This window comes from Lissotriton helveticus, chromosome 2_1 (assembly GCF_964261635.1).
Source record: "Lissotriton helveticus chromosome 2_1, aLisHel1.1, whole genome shotgun sequence".
Taxonomy (NCBI): domain Eukaryota; kingdom Metazoa; phylum Chordata; class Amphibia; order Caudata; family Salamandridae; genus Lissotriton; species Lissotriton helveticus.
The window spans coordinates 7,039,098-7,062,045 of record NC_136059.1 but is presented as its reverse complement, the minus strand read 5'-3'; the positions used below and the strand labels follow the sequence as shown (position 1 = coordinate 7,062,045).

At 47.1% G+C, this 22,948-nt stretch overlaps 1 protein-coding gene across 1 annotated transcript in view; it reads right to left on the bottom strand.

The window, feature by feature from the left end:
- The window catches only part of LOC144819163 (uncharacterized), a 517,380-nt gene that overhangs the window by 418,396 nt on the left and 76,036 nt on the right, over positions 1–22,948 (bottom strand). The window contains exons 5-6 of the mRNA XM_078677135.1: positions 18,489–19,443; positions 4,037–4,176 (exon numbers count right to left, since the gene is read on the bottom strand). Coding sequence (XP_078533261.1) covers positions 4,037–4,176; positions 18,489–19,443 — 1,095 coding nt within the window. The remainder of the gene's footprint in view (positions 1–4,036; positions 4,177–18,488; positions 19,444–22,948) is intronic.

Sequence of the window (22,948 nt, the reverse complement as noted above, 5' to 3'; positions counted from 1 at the left end):
AATGCAATCCATCATGTCTTTTACGTTTAATATCATGGCAAATAATGAGCCCGTCACCCTCCCCCCCCCCCAACTACCCCAACTCCCATCCCACCCGGATCCCTCCCCCCTGCACGGTCTCTGACAACTCCGACCCTCCGTGTACACAGATCCAGTGGCACAGCACGCTCAATTATCCAATTCCGGGTCTTGCTCTGGCGGAGGCTCTAACCATATGCCCCTGTAGTCTGCCCATCGCTTCCAAATTTTGTAGTGTTTGCGGGGGCAGCCTCTAGCAAGAAATATAAATCCCCATACAGAAATCTAGGCCCCTTTTCCATACTACAAGTGACGGGGCCCACGGGTCCTTCCACTCCCTCTCAATATCACGTTTGGCCACCGTGAGTCCCTGTAACAATAGATGCCTTTTATAAAGGTTGCCTCTCACATCATCTAAAACATGTAACAGACCCAGTCGCGGTGTGCGCGGGAGCACCCAGCCCAGCGCCTCACCAAGCTATTCCAAACTCCACTCCAGAATACATCTAAACATACACAACTCCACACCGTATGATAGAAAGTGCCCTCCGCACATCCACACCTAGTACATTCCGGGGATGCAATGAGGCCCGCCCTTCACAGCCTCCGCCGTGTGTAGTACACCTTGTGAAGGTATTTGAACTGAATCAGCCTAAGGCAAACCGAAATGGCCGCACCCCTTCCTCCTCCAGTGTCCCAACATCAGCCTTCCAGGTCTCCTTTAGTGTTTGTAAATCAGAGGAACAGTGTATGACTAGGGATTGGTATATGCGTGATATCTTTTTATTCTCGATATCCCCCATGAAAACTCGGGCCTCCAACGGACTAAATTCCGGAAGCGAGGTCAATCCCACCAGGTCAGGGGCCAGGGCATGGCGAAATTGTAAATAACAGAAAATTGTGTGCGAGGCATATTGTATTCCATATTCCGATCCTGAAACGACTTGAGTGTCGTCCCCGTCATGACATCACCCAATTTAGAAATGCCAATATCGTCCCACCCCGTAAATCCCGGTAGGGCTGCCAGGCCGGGTAAGCGACCATTACGCCAAAGGGGAGTTTCTTCGGTCAGGGTCTGCCACCATCCCATCCGCCGTAGCGCTCGCCTCCAAACATCAAAGACCACCTGTGTAACCGACGGTAAGGCCTCCTCCGGACACTTTCGACTTGGTCGCCAGCAGCACTTTGCAGCAGATCACCATTGAAATCGACGATGAAACCCGATACCAAAAGACACCTATGCACCCGGCTTCCCTGGGTGAGGTAACTTGAGTACTCCATTGCTCCCGTGCGTATTGACTCTAGAACTGCCTAGTTCTAAAGGGGTTTGCTCCAAGTACTCTTCTAAGTGTCCTTTATCTTTAAAAATCCAACCGCGACTTTCCCCATAGAAGTTAATGGTGATTCGCGGCTGTGTTTGGACACTGCACGAGTCCCCCGTGGGTCCCCTGTGTCACCACCTTATGTGGTTCCTGGTGGCCCCAGCGGTTCTAAAGGCTCTAGGCCTTGTATCTATGTCAGTCGTGGTTCTTATACCACTTTCTTAATATATGGTTTGGTCCCCCCTAGGGCTCAACGTATATTGTGATACTTTACTGGGTGCTAACTAAGTTTACTGTATGTACTTTTGCCTGTAGCCTTATAAAGAGACTAGAGGGATGTGTTTAGAATAAATGCATATATTTTATATATATACCCAGGGTGGTTCTCTTTTCATTTGCTCATTCAGGAGATTATAGAGTGGTAAAAAAAGCTGCTTTACATTCCTTCAAGACTTAGCCAGAAGGCTGCTCTCCACAGCTACCACTAGGATCGCTTTCTATAAAGGTTGTCTAAACCTACCATCAATAAGGGTCGTTTGGACTGGTGCAAGGTGCCCACTAGAATAGTGGACAACATATGCCAGGCCAACTTCTCACAACCCTATATAAAACATCAAGGGATGGGGGTATACCAGTTGTGCTACGGCCAACAATTCAATAAAAAAACAAGCTTATCCTAGTTTGCCACACTCCTCATGCTGGAGCTAAGGATTATATATAGACACCTAAAAAATCTCCACTGACTTCCCGTCAACAAGAGAATTACTTTCCGCCTTCTTACCCATGCACACAAGGCCCTTTATAATCTGGGACCCGAATGCCTCAACACCCGACTGTCCTTCTACATTCCCACCCGCCAACTAAGATCATCCAGTCAAGCCCTCGCCGCAGCCCCGCGCATCCGAAAAACCACCATGGGTGGCAGATCATTCTCCTTCCTGGCTGCCAAGACCTGGAACTCACTCCCCACCCACCTCCGCCTTACTCAGAACCACATCTCCTTCAGAAAAGAACTGAAAACCTGGCTATTCGACAAATAATGAACCCCTCCCTCTAGCGCCTTGAGACCCTCTGGGTGAGTAGTGCGCTTTATAAATGCCCGAACTTGAACTTACCCTGTGATGGTTGCCTCCAGATGGATCTCCATCCCGCGGATTTAGCAGAACTTTTAATCAATTACGAAGCCTGCTCACCGATCTTTTAGTGCAGATTTGAATCCATTTGGGCAGGGGTCCTTGTCCTTCAGCAGCACTCAGACTCGATAAACCAACCTCTCCTCTCTGTCTCACCAAAATGTTGCTCAGATATGTATTTACCCCAACGAAATGAAAAGACAAGAGGCATTTGACAAAACAAAACAAGTTGGTTTAATCAAATGCAGCAGCCAGGAGAGTATCAACAGAGGTTGTGTCTGAAGAACATCTCTCGCTCTATAGAGTTACAGCTGACAATATATACATTTAGTGAGATGCAGTTAACCAAATCTGCATTCTTGGAAAAGCATCTTAATTGCAAATAACATGCTCAGTCATCTGATATGGGGACGCAAGTAGCTCTCGACCTTAACGTGAGCTAGTGTGCGCCAGTGTGCATGTGTCCAGATGTGTGGGAAGTGCGTGATCACTACGTGTGATGGCTGAGTGTTCCTAGCTACATGTTGCATCTAGCTTTGTGGTATTAAGGGGAGCGCGCATCTCTGACCAAACGTGTTTTATTGGGGCCAACTTGCTCGGGCCTGTAGTGGTGCAACTGTCTGTCAGTGGGATCGATAAGAGTTTTCTCTGGGTGCGCGTTTGTTTTTGCGCTAAGTGAGACCCCACTGTGACTTGTCAATTGATAGGCGTAGGTTGGGGTCACTGGGCCTATCTGACCATGTATCTCTGACTCGGGGTTGATGGGGAGGTCACCTTGGGTGAATCCGCCAGCAATGATACGAGTTTGTTAGAACTTCTACAAAATATGTGGCGGTCATTGATATGATTTTTACCGACATCCTCACCCAAGCTTTGGTATTTGCATCCAGAAGAAACCGTGCTTATCTCAGTGACTGGCATTAACGAATTAAAGCACTTACTGTTCAGAACCTGATTTGGTTATTCGGGATAATAACGCACCATCTGTCTCTGTCTTTTCAAACACATGTTTATTTTATTTAGCTTTTTTAAAAATACTACTTACCACCAAAAATGTTGGCCTTTAAGTGCAAAGGTGTGCGCCGGTGGGAGTTTAGAACTGGATGGCACCCACTCTAACCTGCTGTGTGTTAGAGTAAACACAGAGGCCACAGCTTTACACGAGGAAGAAGTGCCCTTAGGGGAAAGCTAAGGGGTAAAGCAAGATATTAGGGCACGGCGAATAGCATGACATGCTTAGCCTTGAGGCTGTCCTGTTACCATTTGTACGAAAATATAATCCATTGTCTAACTCATGGCCTATGATATCCTCCTGTCAACCCCAGAAAGAGAGGTACGTGAATACACTCCCTGGTTTGGACACAATGTGGAGTTCCGATCACCCGCCTTAGTGACTGAAGGAGGCCTTGGGGGATTGGTAGATGTGAAACCCTTGGAGATGTCAGCCCCTAACATGAACACTTTCACTGAGGTATTACTGATACTTATATCTCTGAATATTTATACAAACATATTAAAAAGTCAGAAGATAGAAAAAGTGAAGATCTCAAGTGAGACACTCACCTGAATCTCATAGTCGGTGCCCTGGTAAGTGTAACAGAAGGAGTATGTGTGCCGGGTGGCATTTTTAACTGTGACATTGCCCATGTTGGGGATGATGGGCTCGTCTGGTCTCCAGTGCACCTGGGGGGTGGATGTGCGCCCTGTGAGGACAAGAAAACATACAAAAAGACACATGTGACCATAGAGAAAATATATAGAGAAAAGCTCAGATACTGGGGGGGGGAGTACCAGGGGGAAGACACACATCGGAGAGAATGTGCAAGAGTCACTGTGGGTCAGAAGATGGAAGGGGGCAAACAATTGTCCTAGACAAAAATATTTATACATAATTATTCTCAATATGCTCTTTCAAACAGTACCGTTCACAACCAGGGGGATATCTGGGAACTCCTGAATACACTCCATCAAACAGTACCGTTCACAACCAGTGGGTAATCTGGGAACTCCAGAATAAACTCTATCAAACAATACCGTTCACAACCAGGGGGATATCTGGGATCTCCTGAATACACTCCATCAAACAGCACCGTTCACAACCAGGGAGATATCTGGGAACTCCTGAATACACTCCATCAAACAGTACCGTTCACAACTAGTGGGTGATCTGGGAACTCCAGAATAAACTCTATCAAACAGTACCGTTCACAACCAGGGGGATATCTGGGTACATCTGAATACACTCCATCAAACAGTACCGTTCACAACTAGTGGGTGATCTGGGAACTCCAGAATAAACTCTATCAAACAGTACCGTTCACAACCAGGGGAATATCTCGGATCTCCTGAATACACTCTATCAAACAGTACCGTTCACAACCAGGGGGATATCTGGGATCTCCTGAATACACTCCATCAAACAGTACCGTTCACAACTAGTGGGTAATCTGGGAACTCCAGAATAAACTCTATCAAACAGTACCGTTCACAACCAGGGGAATATCTCGGATCTCCTGAATACACTCTATCAAACAGTACCGTTCACAACCAGGGGGATATCTGGGTACTCCTGAATGCGCTCTATCAAACAGTACCGTTCACAACCAGGGGGATATCTGGGTACTCCTGAATGCGCTCTATCAAACAGTACCGTTCACAACCAGGGGGATATCTGGGTACATCTGAATACACTCTATCAAACAGTACCGTTCACAACTAGTGGGTGATCTGGGAACTCCAGAATAAACTCTATCAAACAGTACCGTTCACAACCAGGGGGATATCTGGGATCTCCTGAATACACTCCATCAAACAGTACCGTTCACAACCAGGGGGATATCTGGGATCTCCTGAATACACTCCATCAAACAGTACCGTTCACAACTAGTGGGTAATCTGGGAACTCCAGAATAAACTCTATCAAACAGTACCGTTCACAACCAGGGGAATATCTCGGATCTCCTGAATACACTCTATCAAACAGTACCGTTCACAACCAGGGGAATATCTCGGATCTCCTGAATACACTCTATCAAACAGTACCGTTCACAACCAGGGGGATATCTGGGTACTCCTGACTGCGCTCTATCAAACAGTACCGTTCACAACCAGGGGGATATCTGGGTACATCTGAATACACTCCATCAAACAGTACCGTTCACAACCAGGGGGATATCTGGGTACATCTGAATACACTCCATCAAACAGTACCGTTCACAACCAGGGGGATATCTGGGTACATCTGAATACACTCCATCAAACAGTACCGTTCACAACCAGGGGGATATCTGGGTACATCTGAATACACTCTATCAAACAGTACCGTTCACAACCAGGGGGATATCTGGGTACTCCTGAATACACTCTATCAAACAGTACCGTTCACAACCAGGGGGATATCTGGGTACTCCTGAATACACTCTATCAAACAGTACCGTTCACAACCAGGGGGATATCTGGGAACTCCTGAATGCTCTCTTTCAAACAGTACCGTTCACAACCAGGGAGATATCTGGGAACTCCTGAATGCGCTCTATCAAACAGTACCGTTCAGAACCAGGGGGATATCTGGGTACTCCTGACTGCGCTCTTTCAAACAGTACCGTTCACAACCAGGGGGATATCTGGGTACATCTGAATGCGCTCTATCAAACAGTACCGTTCACAACCAGGGGGATATCTGGGTACATCTGAATACACTCTATCAAACAGTACCGTTCACAACTAGTGGGTGATCTGGGAACTCCAGAATAAACTCTATCAAACAGTACCGTTCACAACCAGGGGGATATCTGGGATCTCCTGAATACACTCCATCAAACAGTACCGTTCACAACTAGTGGGTGATCTGGGAACTCCAGAATAAACTCTATCAAACAGTACCGTTCACAACCAGGGGAATATCTCGGATCTCCTGAATACACTCTATCAAACAGTACCGTTCACAACCAGGGGGATATCTGGGATCTCCTGAATACACTCCATCAAACAGTACCGTTCACATCCAGGGGGATATCTGGGATCTCCTGAATACACTCCATCAAACAGTACCGTTCACAACTAGTGGGTAATCTGGGAACTCCAGAATAAACTCTATCAAACAGTACCGTTCACAACCAGGGGAATATCTCGGATCTCCTGAATACACTCTATCAAACAGTACCGTTCACAACCAGGGGGATATCTGGGTACTCCTGACTGCGCTCTATCAAACAGTACCGTTCACAACCAGGGGGATATCTGGGTACATCTGAATACACTCCATCAAACAGTACCGTTCACAACCAGGGGGATATCTGGGTACATCTGAATACACTCCATCAAACAGTACCGTTCACAACCAGGGGGATATCTGGGTACATCTGAATACACTCCATCAAACAGTACCGTTCACAACCAGGGGGATATCTGGGTACATCTGAATACACTCTATCAAACAGTACCGTTCACAACCAGGGGGATATCTGGGTACTCCTGAATACACTCTATCAAACAGTACCGTTCACAACCAGGGGGATATCTGGGTACTCCTGAATACACTCTATCAAACAGTACCGTTCACAACCAGGGGGATATCTGGGAACTCCTGAATGCTCTCTTTCAAACAGTACCGTTCACAACCAGGGAGATATCTGGGAACTCCTGAATGCGCTCTATCAAACAGTACCGTTCAGAACCAGGGGGATATCTGGGTACTCCTGACTGCGCTCTTTCAAACAGTACCGTTCACAACCAGGGGGATATCTGGGTACATCTGAATGCGCTCTATCAAACAGTACCGTTCAAAACCAGGGGGATATCTGGGTACATCTGAATACACTCCATCAAACAGTATCGTTCACAACCAGGGCGATATCTGGAAACTCCTGAATACACTCTATCAAACAGTACCGTTCACAACCAGGGGGATATCTGGGAACATCTGAATACACTCCATCAAACAGTACCGTTCACAACCAGGGGGATATCTGGGTACATCTGAATACACTCCATCAAACAGTACCGTTCACAACCAGGGGGATATCTGGGTACATCTGAATACACTCCATCAAACAGTACCGTTCACAACCAGGGGGATATCTTGGTACTCCTGAATGCGCTCTATCAAACAGTACCGTTCACAACCAGGGGGATATCTGGGATCTCCTGAATGCGCTCTTTCAAACAGTACCGTTCACAACCAGGGGAATATCTCGGATCTCCTGAATACACTCTATCAAACAGTACCGTTCACAACCAGGGGAATATCTCGGATCTCCTGAATACACTCTATCAAACAGTACCGTTCACAACCAGGGGGATATCTGGGTACTCCTGACTGCGCTCTATCAAACAGTACCGTTCACAACCAGGGGGATATCTGGGTACATCTGAATACACTCCATCAAACAGTACCGTTCACAACCAGGGGGATATCTGGGTACATCTGAATACACTCCATCAAACAGTACCGTTCACAACCAGAGGGATATCTGGGTACATCTGAATACAATCCATCAAACAGTACCGTTCACAACCAGGGGGATATCTGGGTACATCTGAATACACTCTATCAAACAGTACCGTTCACAACCAGGGGGATATCTGGGTACTCCTGAATACACTCTATCAAACAGTACCGTTCACAACCAGGGGGATATCTGGGTACTCCTGAATACACTCTATCAAACAGTACCGTTCACAACCAGGGGGATATCTGGGAACTCCTGAATGCTCTCTTTCAAACAGTACCGTTCACAACCAGGGAGATATCTGGGAACTCCTGAATGCGCTCTATCAAACAGTACCGTTCAGAACCAGGGGGATATCTGGGTACTCCTGACTGCGCTCTTTCAAACAGTACCGTTCACAACCAGGGGGATATCTGGGTACATCTGAATGCGCTCTATCAAACAGTACCGTTCAAAACCAGGGGGATATCTGGGTACATCTGAATACACTCCATCAAACAGTATCGTTCACAACCAGGGCGATATCTGGGAACTCCTGAATACACTCTATCAAACAGTACCGTTCACAACCAGGGGGATATCTGGGAACATCTGAATACACTCCATCAAACAGTACCGTTCACAACCAGGGGGATATCTGGGTACATCTGAATACACTCCATCAAACAGTACCGTTCACAACCAGGGGGATATCTGGGTACATCTGAATACACTCCATCAAACAGTACCGTTCACAACCAGGGGGATATCTTGGTACTCCTGAATGCGCTCTATCAAACAGTACCGGTCACAACCAGGGGGATATCTGGGATCTCCTGAATGCGCTCTTTCAAACAGTACCGTTCACAACCAGGGGAATATCTCGGATCTCCTGAATACACTCTATCAAACAGTACCGTTCACAACCAGGGGGATATCTGGGTACATCTGAATACACTCTATCAAACAGTACCGTTCACAACCAGGGGGATATCTGGGTACTCCTGAATGCGCTCTATCAAACAGTACCGTTCAGAACCAGGGGGATATCTGGGTACTCCTGACTGCGCTCTTTCAAACAGTACCGTTCACAACCAGGGGGATATCTGGGTACATCTGAATGCGCTCTATCAAACAGTACCGTTCACAACCAGGGGGATATCTGGGTACATCTGAATACACTCTATCAAACAGTACCGTTCACAACTAGTGGGTGATCTGGGAACTCCAGAATAAACTCTATCAAACAGTACCGTTCACAACCAGGGGGATATCTGGGATCTCCTGAATACACTCCATCAAACAGTACCGTTCACAACTAGTGGGTGATCTGGGAACTCCAGAATAAACTCTATCAAACAGTACCGTTCACAACCAGGGGAATATCTCGGATCTCCTGAATACACTCTATCAAACAGTACCGTTCACAACCAGGGGGATATCTGGGATCTCCTGAATACACTCCATCAAACAGTACCGTTCACATCCAGGGGGATATCTGGGATCTCCTGAATACACTCCATCAAACAGTACCGTTCACAACTAGTGGGTAATCTGGGAACTCCAGAATAAACTCTATCAAACAGTACCGTTCACAACCAGGGGAATATCTCGGATCTCCTGAATACACTCTATCAAACAGTACCGTTCACAACCAGGGGGATATCTGGGTACTCCTGACTGCGCTCTATCAAACAGTACCGTTCACAACCAGGGGGATATCTGGGTACATCTGAATACACTCCATCAAACAGTACCGTTCACAACCAGGGGGATATCTGGGTACATCTGAATACACTCCATCAAACAGTACCGTTCACAACCAGGGGGATATCTGGGTACATCTGAATACACTCCATCAAACAGTACCGTTCACAACCAGGGGGATATCTGGGTACATCTGAATACACTCTATCAAACAGTACCGTTCACAACCAGGGGGATATCTGGGTACTCCTGAATACACTCTATCAAACAGTACCGTTCACAACCAGGGGGATATCTGGGTACTCCTGAATACACTCTATCAAACAGTACCGTTCACAACCAGGGGGATATCTGGGAACTCCTGAATGCTCTCTTTCAAACAGTACCGTTCACAACCAGGGAGATATCTGGGAACTCCTGAATGCGCTCTATCAAACAGTACCGTTCAGAACCAGGGGGATATCTGGGTACTCCTGACTGCGCTCTTTCAAACAGTACCGTTCACAACCAGGGGGATATCTGGGTACATCTGAATGCGCTCTATCAAACAGTACCGTTCAAAACCAGGGGGATATCTGGGTACATCTGAATACACTCCATCAAACAGTATCGTTCACAACCAGGGCGATATCTGGGAACTCCTGAATACACTCTATCAAACAGTACCGTTCACAACCAGGGGGATATCTGGGAACATCTGAATACACTCCATCAAACAGTACCGTTCACAACCAGGGGGATATCTGGGTACATCTGAATACACTCCATCAAACAGTACCGTTCACAACCAGGGGGATATCTGGGTACATCTGAATACACTCCATCAAACAGTACCGTTCACAACCAGGGGGATATCTTGGTACTCCTGAATGCGCTCTATCAAACAGTACCGTTCACAACCAGGGGGATATCTGGGATCTCCTGAATGCGCTCTTTCAAACAGTACCGTTCACAACCAGGGGAATATCTCGGATCTCCTGAATACACTCTATCAAACAGTACCGTTCACAACCAGGGGAATATCTCGGATCTCCTGAATACACTCTATCAAACAGTACCGTTCACAACCAGGGGGATATCTGGGTACTCCTGACTGCGCTCTATCAAACAGTACCGTTCACAACCAGGGGGATATCTGGGTACATCTGAATACACTCCATCAAACAGTACCGTTCACAACCAGGGGGATATCTGGGTACATCTGAATACACTCCATCAAACAGTACCGTTCACAACCAGGGGGATATCTGGGTACATCTGAATACACTCCATCAAACAGTACCGTTCACAACCAGGGGGATATCTGGGTACATCTGAATACACTCTATCAAACAGTACCGTTCACAACCAGGGGGATATCTGGGTACTCCTGAATACACTCTATCAAACAGTACCGTTCACAACCAGGGGGATATCTGGGTACTCCTGAATACACTCTATCAAACAGTACCGTTCACAACCAGGGGGATATCTGGGAACTCCTGAATGCTCTCTTTCAAACAGTACCGTTCACAACCAGGGAGATATCTGGGAACTCCTGAATGCGCTCTATCAAACAGTACCGTTCAGAACCAGGGGGATATCTGGGTACTCCTGACTGCGCTCTTTCAAACAGTACCGTTCACAACCAGGGGGATATCTGGGTACATCTGAATGCGCTCTACCAAACAGTACCGTTCAAAACCAGGGGGATATCTGGGTACATCTGAATACACTCCATCAAACAGTATCGTTCACAACCAGGGCGATATCTGGGAACTCCTGAATACACTCTATCAAACAGTACCGTTCACAACCAGGGGGATATCTGGGAACATCTGAATACACTCCATCAAACAGTACCGTTCACAACCAGGGGGATATCTGGGTACATCTGAATACACTCCATCAAACAGTACCGTTCACAACCAGGGGGATATCTGGGTACATCTGAATACACTCCATCAAACAGTACCGTTCACAACCAGGGGGATATCTTGGTACTCCTGAATGCGCTCTATCAAACAGTACCGTTCACAACCAGGGGGATATCTGGGATCTCCTGAATGCGCTCTTTCAAACAGTACCGTTCACAACCAGGGGAATATCTCGGATCTCCTGAATACACTCTATCAAACAGTACCGTTCACAACCAGGGGGATATCTGGGTACATCTGAATACACTCTATCAAACAGTACCGTTCACAACCAGGGGGATATCTGGGTACTCCTGAATGCGCTCTATCAAACAGTACCGTTCAGAACCAGGGGGATATCTGGGTACATCTGAATACACTCTATCAAACAGTACCGTTCACAACCAGGGGGATATCTTGGTACTCCTGAATGCGCTCTATCAAACAGTACCGTTCGCAACCAGGGGGATATCTGGGTACTCCTGAATGCTCTCTTTCAAACAGTACCGTTCACAACCAGGGGGATATCTGGGTACTCCTGACTGCGCTCTTTCAAACAGTACCGTTCACAACCAGGGGGATATCTGGGTACATCTGAATGCGCTCTATCAAACAGTACCGTTCAAAACCAGGGGGATATCTGGGTACATCTGAATACACTCCATCAAACAGTACCGTTCACAACCAGGGCGATATCTGGGAACTCCTGAATACACTCTATCAAACAGTACCGTTCAAAACCAGGGGGATATCTGGGTACATCTGAATACACTCCATCAAACAGTACCGTTCACAACCAGGGCGATATCTGGGAACTCCTGAATACACTCCATCAAACAGTACCGTTCACAACCAGGGGGATATCTGGGTACATCTGAATACACTCCATCAAACAGTACCGTTCACAACCAGGGGGATATCTGGGTACATCTGAATACACTCCATCAAACAGTACCGTTCACAACCAGGGGGATATCTGGGTACATCTGAATACACTCTATCAAACAGTACCGTTCACAACCAGGGGGATATCTTGGTACTCCTGAATGCGCTCTATCAAACAGTACCGTTCACAACCAGGGGGATATCTGGGTACTCCTGAATGCTCTCTTTCAAACAGTACCGTTCACAACCAGGGGGATATCTGGGTACTCCTGAATGCGCTCTATCAAACAGTACCGTTCAGAACCAGGGGGATATCTGGGTACTCCCGAATGCGCTCTATCAAACAGTACCGTTCACAACCAGGGGGATATCTGGGTACTCCTGAATGCTCTCTTTCAAACAGTACCGTTCACAACCAGGGGGATATCTGGGTACTCCTGAATGCTCTCTTTCAAACAGTACCGTTCACAACCAGGGGGATATCTGGGTACTCCTGAATGCTCTCTTTCAAACAGTACCGTTCACAACCAGGGGGATATCTGGGTACTCCTGAATGCGCTCTATCAAACAGTACCGTTCACAACCAGGGGGATATCTGGGTACTCCTGGATGCGCTCTATCAAACAGTACCGTTCACAACCAGGGGGATATCTGGGAACTCCTGAATACACTCTTTCAAACAGTACCGTTCACAACCAGAGGGATATCTGGGTACATCTGAATGCGCTCTATCAAACAGTACCGTTCAAAACCAGGGGGATATCTGGGTACATCTGAATACACTCCATCAAACAGTACCGTTCACAACCAGGGGGATATCTGGGTACATCTGAATACACTCCATCAAACAGTACCGTTCACAACCAGGGGGATATCTGGGTACATCTGAATACACTCCATCAAACAGTACCGTTCACAACCAGGGGGATATCTGGGTACATCTGAATACACTCCATCAAACAGTACCGTTCACAACCAGGGGGATATCTGGGTACATCTGAATACACTCTATCAAACAGTACCGTTCACAACCAGGGGGATATCTGGGTACTCCTGAATACACTCTATCAAACAGTACCGTTCACAACCTGGGGGATATCTGGGTACTCCTGAATACACTCTATCAAACAGTACCGTTCACAACCAGGGGGATATCTGGGAACTCCTGAATGCTCTCTTTCAAACAGTACCGTTCACAACCAGGGAGATATCTGGGAACTCCTGAATGCGCTCTATCAAACAGTACCGTTCAGAACCAGGGGGATATCTGGGTACTCCTGACTGCGCTCTTTCAAACAGTACCGTTCACAACCAGGGGGATATCTGGGTACATCTGAATGCGCTCTATCAAACAGTACCGTTCAAAACCAGGGGGATATCTGGGTACATCTGAATACACTCCATCAAACAGTACCGTTCACAACCAGGGCGATATCTGGGAACTCCTGAATACACTCTATCAAACAGTACCGTTCACAACCAGGGGGATATCTGGGTACATCTGAATACACTCCATCAAACAGTACCGTTCACAACCAGGGGGATATCTGGGTACATCTGAATACACTCCATCAAACAGTACCGTTCACAACCAGGGGGATATCTGGGTACATCTGAATACACTCCATCAAACAGTACCGTTCACAACCAGGGGGATATCTGGGTACATCTGAATACACTCCATCAAACAGTACCGTTCACAACCAGGGGGATATCTTGGTACTCCTGAATGCGCTCTATCAAACAGTACCGTTCACAACCAGGGGGATATCTGGGATCTCCTGAATGCGCTCTTTCAAACAGTACCGTTCACAACCAGGGGAATATCTCGGATCTCCTGAATACACTCTATCAAACAGTACCGTTCACAACCAGGGGGATATCTGGGTACATCTGAATACACTCTATCAAACAGTACCGTTCACAACCAGGGGGTTATCTGGGTACTCCTGAATGCGCTCTATCAAACAGTACCGTTCACAACCAGGGGGATATCTGGGTACATCTGAATACACTCTATCAAACAGTACCGTTCACAACCAGGGGGATATCTTGGTACTCCTGAATGCGCTCTATCAAACAGTACCGTTCGCAACCAGGGGGATATCTGGGTACTCCTGAATGCTCTCTTTCAAACAGTACCGTTCACAACCAGGGGGATATCTGGGTACTCCTGAATGCGCTCTATCAAACAGTACCGTTCAGAACCAGGGGGATATCTGGGTACTCCCGAATGCTCTCTTTCAAACAGTACCGTTCACAACCAGGGGGATATCTGGGTACTCCTGACTGCGCTCTTTCAAACAGTACCGTTCACAACCAGGGGGATATCTGGGTACATCTGAATGCGCTCTATCAAACAGTACCGTTCAAAACCAGGGGGATATCTGGGTACATCTGAATACACTCCATCAAACAGTACCGTTCACAACCAGGGCGATATCTGGGAACTCCTGAATACACTCTATCAAACAGTACCGTTCACAACCAGGGGGATATCTGGGTACATCTGAATACACTCCATCAAACAGTACCGTTCACAACCAGGGGGATATCTGGGTACATCTGAATACACTCCATCAAACAGTACCGTTCACAACCAGGGGGATATCTGGGTACATCTGAATACACTCCATCAAACAGTACCGTTCACAACCAGGGGGATATCTGGGTACATCTGAATACACTCTATCAAACAGTACCGTTCACAACCAGGGGGATATCTTGGTACTCCTGAATGCGCTCTATCAAACAGTACCGTTCACAACCAGGGGGATATCTGGGTATCCTGAATGCTCTCTTTCAAACAGTACCGTTCACAACCAGGGGGATATCTGGGTACTCCTGAATGCGCTCTATCAAACAGTATCGTTCAGAACCAGGGGGATATCTGGGTACTCCCGAATGCTCTCTTTCAAACAGTACCGTTCACAACCAGGGGGATATCTGGGTACTCCTGACTGCGCTCTTTCAAACAGTACCGTTCACAACCAGGGGGATATCTGGGTACATCTGAATGCACTCTATCAAACAGTACCGTTCACAACCAGGGGGATATCTGGGTACTCCTGAATGCGCTCTATCAAACAGTACCGTTCACGACCAGGGAGATATCTGGGAACTCCTGAATACACTCTATCAAACAGCACCGTTCACAACCAGGGGGATATCTGGGTACATCTGAATGCGCTCTATCAAACAGTACCGTTCACAACCAGGGGGATATCTGGGCACTCCTGAATGCGCTCTATCAAACAGTACCGTTCACAACCAGGGGGATATCTGGGAATTCCTGAATGCACTCTATCAAACAGCACCGTTCACAACCAGGGGGATATCTGGGTACATCTGAATACACTCTATCAAACAGCACCGTTCACAACCTGGGGGACATCTGGGAACTCCTGAATACACTCCATCAAACAGTACCGTTCACAACCAGGGGGATATCTGGGGAATTCTGAATCCACTCTATCAAACAGTACCGTTTACAACCAGGGGGATATCTGGGTACATCTGAATGCGCTCTATCAAACAGTACCGTTCACAACCAGGGGGATATCTGGGCACTCCTGAATACACTCTATCAAACAGTACCGTTCACAACCAGGGGGATAACTGGGTACATCTGAATGCGCTCTATCAAACAGTACCGTTCACAACCAGGGGGATATCTGGGCACTCCTGAATACACTCTATCAAACAGCACCGTTCACAACCAGGGGGATATCTGGGTACATCTGAATACACTCCATCAAACAGTACCGTTCACAACCAGGGGGATATCTGGGCACTCCTGAATGCGCTCTATCAAACAGTACCGTTCACAACCAGGGGGCTATCTGGGCACTCCTGAATACACTCTATCAAACAGTACCGTTCACAACCAGGGGGATATCTAGGAAATCCTGACTGCGCTCTATCAAACAGTACCGTTCACAACCAGGGGGATATCTAGGAACTCCTGACTGCGCTCTATCAAACAGTACCGTTCACAACCAGGGGGATATCTGGGAACTCCAGAATAAACTCTATCAAACAGTACTGTTCACAACCAGGGGAATATCTCGGATCTCCTGAATACACTCTATCAAACAGTACCGTTCACAACCGGGGGGATATCTGGGTACATCTGAATACACTCCATCAAACAGTACCGTTCACAACCAGGGGGATATCTGGGTACTCCTGAATGCGCTCTATCAAACAGCACCGTTCACAACCAGGGAGATATCTGGGTACTCCTGAATGCGCTCTATCAAACAGTACCGTTCACAACCAGGGCGATATCTGGGTACATCTGAATACACTCCATCAAACAGTACCGTTCACAACCAGGGGGATATCTGGGTACTCCTGACTGCGCTCTATCAAACAGTACCGTTCACAACCAGGGGGATATCTGGGTACATCTGAATGCACTCTATCAAACAGTACCGTTCACAACCAGGGGGATATCTGGGTACTCCTGAATGCGCTCTATCAAACAGTACCGTTCACAACCAGGGGGATATCTGGGCACTCCTGAATACACGCTATCAAACAGTACCGTTCACAACCAGAGGGATATCTAGGAACTCCTGACTGCGCTCTATCAAACAGTACCGTTCACAACCAGGGGGATATCTAGGAACTCCTGACTGCGCTCTATCAAACAGTACCGTTCACAACCAGGGGGATATCTGGGAACTCCAGAATAAACTCTATCAAACAGTACTGTTCACAACCAGGGGAATATCTCGGATCTCCTGAATACACTCTATCAAACAGTACCGTTCACAACCAGGGGGATATCTGGGTACATCTGAATACACTCCATCAAACAGTACCGTTCACAACCAGGGCGATATCTGGGAACTCCTGAATGCACTCTATCAAACAGCACCGTTCACAACCAGGGGGATATCTGGGTACATCTGAATACACTCTATCAAACAGCACCGTTCACAACCAGGGGGATATCTGGGTACATCTGAATACACTCTATCAAACAGCACCGTTCACAACCAGTGGGATATCTGGGTACTCCTGAATACACTCTATCAAACAGCACCGTTCACAACCAGGGAGATATCTGGGAACTCCTGAATGCGCTCTATCAAACAGTACCGTTCACAACCAGGGGGATATCTGGGTACATCTGAATACACTCCATCAAACAGTACCGTTCACAACCAGGGGGATATCTGGGTACTCCTGAATGCGCTCTATCAAACAGTACCGTTCACAACCAGGGGGATATCTGGGCACTCCTGAATACACTCTATCAAACAGCACCGTTCACAACCAGGGGGATATCTGGGTACATCTGAATACACTCCATCAAACAGTACCGTTCACAACCAGGGACATATCTGGGAACTCCTGAATGCGCTCTATCAAACAGTACCGTTCACAACCAGGGGGATATCTGGGCACTCCTGAATAAACTCTATCAAACAGCACCGTTCACAACCAGGGCGATATCTGGGAACTCCTGAATACACTCCATCAAACAGTACCGTTCACAACCAGGGGGATATCTGGGAACTCCTGAATGCGCTCTATCAAACAGTACCGTTTACAACCAGGGGGATGTCTAGGAACTCCTGACTGCGCTCTATCAAACAGGCCGTTTACAACCAGGGGGATATCTAGAAACTCCTGAATGCACTCTATCAACAGTACCGTTCACAACCAGTGAGTGATCTGGGAAATCCGAAATACACTCTATCAAACAGTACCGTTCGCAACGAGGGGGATATCTGAGGACTCCTGACTGCGCTCTATCGAACAGTATAGTTCACAACCAGGGGGATATCTGGGCACTCCTGAATACACTCTATCAAACAGTACCGTTCCCCAGCAGTGGGTGATCTGGGGAATCCTGAATACACCCTATCAAACAGTACCATTCACAACCAGTGGGTAATTAGTGGGGCCAGCTCTGAGACATAGATGTTAAAAAGTGAAGGGCTTAGGGAGGAGCCCTGGGGCACTCCACAGGGAAGGGTGTATGCATCTGAGCGGAAGGCATCCTTCTGAACCGTGAGTCTTCTATCTTTAAGGAAGGAGGATAGCAGAGCCAATGCTGCGCCCCCGATCCCTATTCTCTCGAGCCGCTCATGCAGGAGAGAATGGTCAACTGTATCAAAAGTGGATCCATGGCCATCCTGATCTCTTCTGTAGCTTTAATCAGGGCCGTCTCCGTGCTAGGTTCACGGCGAAAGCCAAACTGAGAGGAGTCCAGCAGGTCATTGTCATTAATGAATTGGGTCAATTGGGAATTCATAATTTTATCAATTATTTTGGCTGGTAGAGGTAGCCGGGCGATGGGACGATAGTTATTAGGGTCCGTTGGCTCTAGCGAGGGTTTTTTTAGTAATGGTAAGATGGAGGTATCTTTCCAAATCGAGGGAAAGGATCCGGACCTGAACATTGAGTTGAAAATATCTGTGAGACCTGGACTAACCAAATCAGCGATTTCTTTAAGAATTTTTGGCGGGTAGGGGTCAGTAGGGGATCCTGATTTAGAATCTTGGATGTATCTGGTTATGGTCTCAGAAGAGATGCGTGAGAAGGCGAGCAGCGTATTGGTGTTATGCTCTCTAAAGATGGAGTCTATCGGGGATGAAGGAGTAGAATCCTGAAAGTTATTCAAGACATTCAACACTTTAGTCTTGAAGGCTGCTGCAATGTTGTCACATAACTCTTGGTCACACTTGATTCCTGGGCTCTTTGCCGAGGTGAGTATATTCACCACTCGGAAAAGTTCCTTGGAAGAGTGTTTTGCTTCCTTGATTTGTCTAGTATAAAACTCCTTTTTACTGGCTATTAGGTGGTCTTTGTATTGTGATAGTGCTGTTTTATAGATAGTTTTCTGGTTAGGGCAATAGTTGGCCCGCCAGCGTCTTTCTAGTTGCCGGCAGAGCTGTTTTTCTTTCCGAAGATCTTCAGAAAACCAGGGTGCTGAGGGGTTTCGCCTGTTTCCTGAGGTTTTCTTTATTGGGGCGACGGTGTTAAAAAGCGTTGTTAAGCCATTTAAGATATTTCGGGGCTGAGACTTCAGGGGGCCCTAGAATTAGGGGGCAGGACACTTCTAGCAGGGAGCGGAGGGATTGTTTATCCATAAGCTCCCATTTTCTCTTAGTTGTGGCCGGGGTCTTTAATGCCTCGGACGGTCCCAAGGGGATGAAAGGAAGTGCAAATTTAATAAGTGCGTAGGGCAAGGTTATTAACAGAGGAAAAAAAGCCATCTAACGTATGGCCAGCCTCATGGGTGGGGGTCTGAACTTTTTGCTTGAGACCTACTGCTTCCAGGGTCTCCAATAATGCTTCAGTCTCCCTGTTGGTTCTATCTTCGGGATAAAAGTTGAAATCTCCTAAAATAGTGAATTCATAATTTTGTAAACTGGTTTCTAAGAGGCTGTCTATGTTAGAGATAAAGCGGCTCCTGAATCCGGGGGGGGCGATATAGAAGAATACCCTTGAAAGTTTGTTTAGTGTTCAACTCGATAAAAAAGAGTAAGGACTCATAAAAGGGTGTGGAAGCCGGGTAAAACCTAACCCGGAAGTGGTCCCTAAGTATAATGGCCACCCCTCCCCCGCGTTTGAGAGGCCTATCTACCCTAAATGCCTGGTAACCTGCCGGAGTTGCGGTTACAAAGTCTGGGTGAGATGCTGCGTCTGCCCAGGTTTCTGTCAGGCACAATAAGTCCAGATCATGGTTGGCGATGAGTTGGGAGATTTCTTACTTATGTTTGGCCAGTGATCTGACATTTACTAGGCCTCCCTTTAAGCTGGTACTCTTACTAGAAGGGGGAAGCTTGCTGTTTCCGGGGGGCTGAACTATCTGAAAAGCCCTGGTATTCAGAGGTTCCGGAAGGGAAAAGCCGCAAGCACAAGCTTTTTTTATGTTGCCTGGTATTAGCTTACAGCAATTGAGGTCCGATGTGTTAAGACGACGAAGAGCTGTTGTATTATAGTGCAATATACGTGTTTTAGGAGAGGCGGAGGTTCTGGCCCTAGGCATGGTCCGGGCGCAGACGGGCTTGCATTAGGCGCGCCTTTGGCGCTCTATCAAACAGTACCGTTCACAACCAGAGGGATATCTGGGTACTCCTGACTGCGCTCTATCAAACAGTACCGTTCACAACCAGGGGGATATCTGGGTACATCTGAATACACTCCATCAAACAGTACCAATCACAACCAGGGGAATATCTCGGATCTCCTGAATACACTCTATCAAACAGTACCGTTCACAACCAGGGGGATATCTGGGTACATCTGAATACACTCTATCAAACAGTACCATTCACAACCAGGGGGATATCTGGGAACTCCTGAATGTGCTGTATCAAACAGTACCATTCACAACCAGGGGGATATCTGGGTACTCCTGACTGCGCTCTATCAAACAGTACCGTTCACAACCAGGGGGATATCTGGGAACATCTGAATACACTCCATCAAACAGTACCGTTCACAACCAGGGGGATATCTGGGTACATCTGAATACACTCTATCAAACAGTACCATTCACAACCAGGGGGATATCTGGGAACATCTGAATACACTCTATCAAACAGTACCAATCACAACCAGGGGAATATCTCGGATCTCCTGAATACACTCTATCAAACAGTACCGTTCACAACCAGGGGGATATCTGGGTACATCTGAATACACTCTATCAAACAGTACCATTCACAACCAGGGGGATATCTGGGAACTCCTGAATGTGCTGTATAAAACAGCACCGTTCACAACCAGGGGGATATCTGGGTACATCTGAATACACTCCATCAAACAGTACCGTTCACAACCAGGGGGATATCTGGGATCTCCTGAATACACTCCATCAAACAGCACCGTTCACAACCAGGGAGATATCTGGGTACATCTGAATACACTCCATCAAACAGTACCAATCACAACCAGGGGAATATCTCGGATCTCCTGAATACACTCTATCAAACAGTACCGTTCACAACCAGGGGGATATCTGGGTACATCTGAATACACTCTATCAAACAGTACCATTCACAACCAGGGGGATATCTGGGAACTCCTGAATGTGCTGTATCAAACAGTACCATTCACAACCAGGGGGATATCTGGGTACTCCTGACTGCGCTCTATCAAACAGTACCGTTCACAACCAGGGGGATATCTGGGAACATCTGAATACACTCCATCAAACAGTACCGTTCACAACCAGGGCGATATCTGGGAACTCCTGAATACACTCCATCAAACAGTACCGTTCACAACCAGGGGGATATCTGGGTACATCTGAATACACTCTATCAAACAGTACCATTCACAACCAGGGGGATATCTGGGAACATCTGAATACACTCCATCAAACAGTACCAATCACAACCAGGGGAATATCTCGGATCTCCTGAATACACTCTATCAAACAGTACCGTTCACAACCAGGGGAATATCTGGGTACATCTGAATACACTCTATCAAACAGTACCATTCACAACCAGGGGGATATCTGGGAACTCCTGAATGTGCTGTATCAAACAGTACCGTTCACAACCAGGGGGATATCTGGGTACATCTGAATACACTCTATCAAACAGTACCATTCACAACCAGGGGGATATCTGGGAACTCCTGAATGCGCTCTATCAAACAGTACCGTTCACAACCAGGGGAATATCTGGGTACATCTGAATACACTCTATCAAACAGTACCATTCACAACCAGGGGGATATCTGGGAACTCCTGAATGTGCTGTATCAAACAGTACCGTTCACAACCAGGGGGATATCTGGGTACATCTGAATACACTCTATCAAACAGCACCGTTCACAACCAGGGGGATATCTGGGTACATCTGAATACACTCCATCAAACAGTACCGTTCACAACCAGGGGGATATCTGGGTACATCTGAATGCGCTCTATCAAACAGTACCGTTCACAACCAGAGGGATATCTGGGAACTCCTGAATGCGCTCTATCAAACAGTACCGTTCACAACCAGGGGGCTATCTGGGTACTCCTGACTGCGCTCTATCAAACAGTACCGTTCACAACCAGGGGGATATCTGGGAACATCTGAATACACTCTATCAAACAGTACCATTCACAACCAGGGGGATATCTGGGAACTCCTGAATGTGCTGTATCAAACAGTACCATTCACAACCAGGGGGATATCTGGGTACTCCTGACTGCGCTCTATCAAACAGTACCGTTCACAACCAGGGGGATATCTGGGAACATCTGAATACACTCCATCAAACAGTACCGTTCACAACCAGGGGGATATCTGGGTACATCTGAATACACTCTATCAAACAGTACCATTCACAACCAGGGGGATATCTGGGAACATCTGAATACACTCTATCAAACAGTACCAATCACAACCAGGGGAATATCTCGGATCTCCTGAATACACTCTATCAAACAGTACCGTTCACAACCAGGGGGATATCTGGGTACATCTGAATACACTCTATCAAACAGTACCATTCACAACCAGGGGGATATCTGGGAACTCCTGAATGTGCTGTATAAAACAGCACCGTTCACAACCAGGGGGATATCTGGG